General features: G+C 36.3%; 1 protein-coding gene across 1 annotated transcript; it reads right to left on the reverse strand.

Moving 5' to 3' along the window:
* LOC109220516 (60S ribosomal protein L22-3-like) lies at positions 1,783–3,734 on the reverse strand. The gene is made up of 3 exons (XM_019385011.1): positions 3,651–3,734; positions 3,296–3,564; positions 1,783–2,112 (listed from the first exon to the last, which is right to left on the reverse strand). Exons 2-3 carry the CDS (start codon positions 3,526–3,528, stop codon positions 1,968–1,970), a joined length of 378 nt encoding a protein of 125 aa, XP_019240556.1. The 5' UTR covers positions 3,529–3,564; positions 3,651–3,734; the 3' UTR covers positions 1,783–1,967.

A 4,969-nucleotide genomic window follows, 5' to 3' on the forward strand; every position in this document is an offset into this window, starting at 1 on the left:
AAATTTGCTTTCTCAACTCAGAACTCATTAACATTTTAGTTATGGATCCGCCACAGAACAGTAACTTAAACTGTACTAGCTATAAAAAAACTTTAAATAAAATAAGTTAATTTAGTTGCACAAGTCAGAAAAGACAATAAAACTAATGCATTAGGAGCAAATTATCCATCTTAGGCTACAAAAACAATTGTCACATTAAACATGAAAGAATGGATGTGTAATTACAAAAATGGATGTATATTATAGCCTAATTTTCCTCAGTATCGGTTCCATGTGCTATGTGACAATTTAGCCTATAAGCATAGCAACATCAATCGTGTCAAAGGCGGATCCGAAATATATAAATACTGATTACATCTCTATATGAATAGATCATTTTAAAAGAATAACCATGTATAGATATATTGTTTGAGCTGCATACATCCACGGTTTATATGTTCTGTCTCTAACTAATGGGAACCATTGTCCTACAAATGTTATTGGTAGATTAATGGAATCCGCAGGATGTCTCATCTAATACATATTACAGAGCGTTACTAATTCTTGCTGTATAGGAATTTCATAGTCAATTTAAATGGCATACGATTTACATCAATAATTTCATTTGAGTTTTACACAACTAAAATTTGTTGGCATTCTTTACTTTCGCGCAGATGACATCATAAGATGCATAATAGTTGATACTTTCTTTTACCTTTCTTGCTTGTACTGTTTGCTTGATAGTGAAATTCCTGTCTGTCCAATTCAAAACAAGCAACTGGTGAGAAGAAGTGTGGATTTTAACTTTACCTTGACAAACTTGAAGAGTGGGTTCCATTTTCCATGCTCCGAATGAAACTGAAGGAATTTTAGTAGACTCTGAGGAGGCTTCCTCAACCAGCTAGCTAATTGAAAGATTACTGGCACTGCAACCCATGTCCGAGAGATTGAAGCATATTATTGTGCTTCTAAGACCGGATTATTTACAACCAAAGTATCTCTGGTGAGTATATCACTCAAAATATTTACAACCAAGGCATTTGTGAAGATTTCATTTCTCATGGCAACGGAAATTGCTGAAATCAGGCGCAGCATAGCATATGCAATTCGACCCATGCCTGAAAGTAAGGACGTTGCTACCAGAAACGCCAATGGTACAACCCAAGTACTGGATTCTCCATCTTAATTTACATTTCACAAAAATCGGTAGCTTAAATAACTTGTTACACGCTTACTTCTTCGAGGTTAGCTGGTGAGGCATGTGTTTCCTTTGGCAAATCATTAACTGAATACATGTTTTCTTCCAATTGAAAATTAACGTGCATAACAGGCACGTAAAAGCTTTAGCAAGACATCACTCGCATTGTTTAACATTATCAACATGTGTTCAGCTGTCCCCAGTGTCCTCCATTCAGTTTAAACATTTAAAACAAGGGTAAAGTAGCAGCAACCCAAAAAAGAGGATCATAACAGGAAAGCAACGTTTACTAAATTTACTTCTACAATTACATTCGTTTTCCCAAAATCACTTCAGAATCTTTAACTTTGCGAGGCTCTATCCGTTATACTAATTTTTACTAGGCAGCAATAAATCATAACACCATTGCATAGACTCAGCTACTAAGAGCTTTTAAAGCACCCACGAATAAGATGATGATCTTACCTACTACAACTATTTGGGACTTCCGGCCACCATTTACACCAAACTAGCTGATTGATAAGATTGTTTCATTAACTACATTTTTATTGCAGTGAAAATGCACATTTGCACGGATGAAAGTTGTAAAAAAACAAGAGTTTAGAAAGCAATGAAAAAGAGATGGTCCATTAACACCACAATATATAAGATATAAAAACTACAAGATGGCTAATCTCGTTTTCTCCATTTAACTGGGCAAAAGTGCAAATATTTGATAATGTCTCACGCAGACAACAATATCAGATAAGAAGAAACTACAAACTAAAGATTCAATTAAGATTCCAGCTCCTCAATCTTCCTCCTCAGCCTCATTCTCAGCAATGTTGAAGTACCTCAGCTCATAGACATTGCGATCCTTGTTTGCAGAAATAACTCTGAGCCAATCACGGACATTGTTCTTCTTGAGATACTTCTTGGTCAGGTACTTCAGATACCTGGTAAAACAAGGAAACATTACTGCATAGAACACAATGGTTGAAAATATATTTAACAGAAATGCATCAAGCCAGCAAAATATGGCAAATCACGACAGTTCAGATACCCAAATTACAGTGAAATAAGTTCATAGTAAGCTTTCAGGATAGAGCAAGAAAGTCGTGTGGTTGTGCGGGTCCCTTGTACTGCAAATAATATTGGGTAGGAATTGGATTAACCAACCACATTTAAGAATGAAATTAAAGAGAACTTTGTTTCAGTCCAGTAAAATGAAATTCATAATATGAGGTTAATATCCAAAGAATATTTACCATAAAAGCAATGCAAAATAATAGGGGACAGTAAATGGAATTTCCAAGTGAGATTCTGTATAAATGAATCCATCAAATATGTTCCTTTGCATCTCACGCTTCCAAAAAATGACATCACCTCCAACCTTACTGTGATTAAGACTAGTGATACACAGACTAAAGTTCATGATCCACTCTTATGAAAATGAACTCCATTTATCTATTCTTCCCTGAACTCCATTGCACATAAACGGAAAGAATCAGACCTTAATGGTGCATTTAGCAGTCAGGCCACAAGATTAGCCTATTAATTGATTCCATCTATCACTTGAGTCATTTCTCAAGTTCAAAGATCAAAATTTTAGAATTTAAGCATCAAGTGTCATCCAACACTCTGTTTTATAGTGATTTGATCTAATTCCACTACACCATGTCACCCTTCTAAGCTCCTTTCTCCTATGCATTTATTCTGTTCAGGATGGTACATCCAACACGCTTCTATTATCTTACTACCCCTCCTTTGCCCAATGCCTTTATTATGTTTTGTTCATCATGACGATGTAACACTATATTTGCGTATAATTTCTATATATATCCCTAAATATACGTATAGAAGTATAAATCAAAACATTAGTTACCATCATCACATCTGACCCTAATATTTACTTCATCAGGTACCACACAGAGAAAGTTATCACATTAAATTGGACACAAAAACTCCTATATTGACATTATATGTTTATCTCACTTCAGCATCAAACCGCAACATCAAGATATAGCAACATTGACAGCATGTTCACGCTGCACCATTGACACAGTACCGGTTCTACAGCTCTATATATATACAAATATAAGAGGGAAGCATGGGTCAGCAGTAAAGGTAAAAATTTACCGCTTGGAGAAAGTGCTCTCGGAGGTGACAGTGATTTTTGTTTTGTCACGGGTGACAGTGACGGCGTCACCAAGAGCTCCAGCCTTTCCTCCGACCTTGATGCGCTCTTGTAGAAACTTCTCCAGTGAAGCGATATCCATGATCTTATCCTCAACAGGCTTTGAGCAATCAATCACGAAGGTTGCTCCCTTCTTCTTCCCACCCTTGGTGGCTCCGCTGCTTCCTTTACTCATCTTCTCCTACGATTAAAGAAAAAACACAAACCCTACCTGCATTTCCACCAAATCACATACGTATCAGACATCGAAGAACTGGATTGTGAAAAGAATTGGAGAGAGAGAATTAGAGAACTGACCTGAGAAGCTGCGGCGATTTGGGAGGAACTATGAGAAGAAGAAAGGATTAGGGTTCCGAGTGTGGGTTTATATATTGTTTTGTGAGATTTATGTCCCTGTGGACCGTCGTTCCGGTCCATCAGCATTTGGGCCCATTATTATGAGTCCACTCTCTCGTCTAGGCCCATTATTAGAAAGGATTGAGGATGGTTGTGAATTCTCATCATTATTTTACTTGGGAGGAAATGAATAAAGGGTCTATGTAATTTTTATTTTGATAAAAAATTAATAAATTGTTTAACCTCTAATCCTTCTATTTTTATTTTCACTTCTAATCCCTCTTGGTTTTACTCCAAAGAAAATTAGTCTAAAGGAAAAATAAGCCTATAAGAGCTTTAATATTTTTGTTTTTTTGCAACATATAATATTTTACTCTTTTGTAACTCTGCGTCAAGTGATTTTGTTCTTGATCTTCTTATTTCTGCAATTTTCCCGTCTTTGAGGCTCAATCCAAATTTTGGTTCTGTTTATGCAAGAGGAGTATGGATCAAGGCGTCCTCTTGGTTGTATCAAACAACACATTTTTTCTTTCATAGGATACTTCCTTCAAATGATGTAATTGTCCTTAATATCCAAAAAAAAAAAACTAAATTCTTTTTACTCCTACTTCTCTTTTGGGATGACTTCTTTTTCATTTATAAATAGATAAATAGATCATTATTCAAACATATCAATCTTGTTGAGAGGCAAAGGATCCAAAGCACTTTTTGGATGACCGATGATAGGTGAATTTAACTATAATCACGCCTTAAATAACCACCTTCTTGTATAGTTTTGATGATAAAAGTGATAACAAAATGCTCTTATTAGTGTTTTTCATGACTTGCAGGTGATATATGACCAGGGAAGGCTAGGGAATACTTTTGGAGTCAAAAAAAATGAAGAAAAAGAGGCCAATTGTGAAATTCCCCAAGTAAACCACGCAAAACAGGCCTGAAGATTCAGAGAACTGGGTTGACCGCGGTTCCACCGCGACCGCGGTAGAACCGCGGTGGAAGAAAGCTGCGAATAACTTGAGATTCAGAGAAGGCATTTGGCCGCGGTTTGACCGCGACCGCGACAGAACCGCGGCGGAAGCAGAAAACTTCAGGGACTAAAGTGTAAAACACGGGATTTTTAGACCTAAACCCTATTTTAAATACAAGACTTCGCCCAAGAGAGGCATGTATTGAATTTTAGAGTATCTTGGCAAGTAAAACAATTGTGAGAGATCACCCAAAATATCTTTCTTCTTTTCTTTGATTTTTATTGCTAGTTATGATGAATTCTATCTTAGTTT

The sequence above is a fragment of the Nicotiana attenuata genome, chromosome 1 (assembly GCF_001879085.1).
Source record: "Nicotiana attenuata strain UT chromosome 1, NIATTr2, whole genome shotgun sequence".
Classification (NCBI taxonomy): Eukaryota; Viridiplantae; Streptophyta; class Magnoliopsida; order Solanales; family Solanaceae; genus Nicotiana; species Nicotiana attenuata.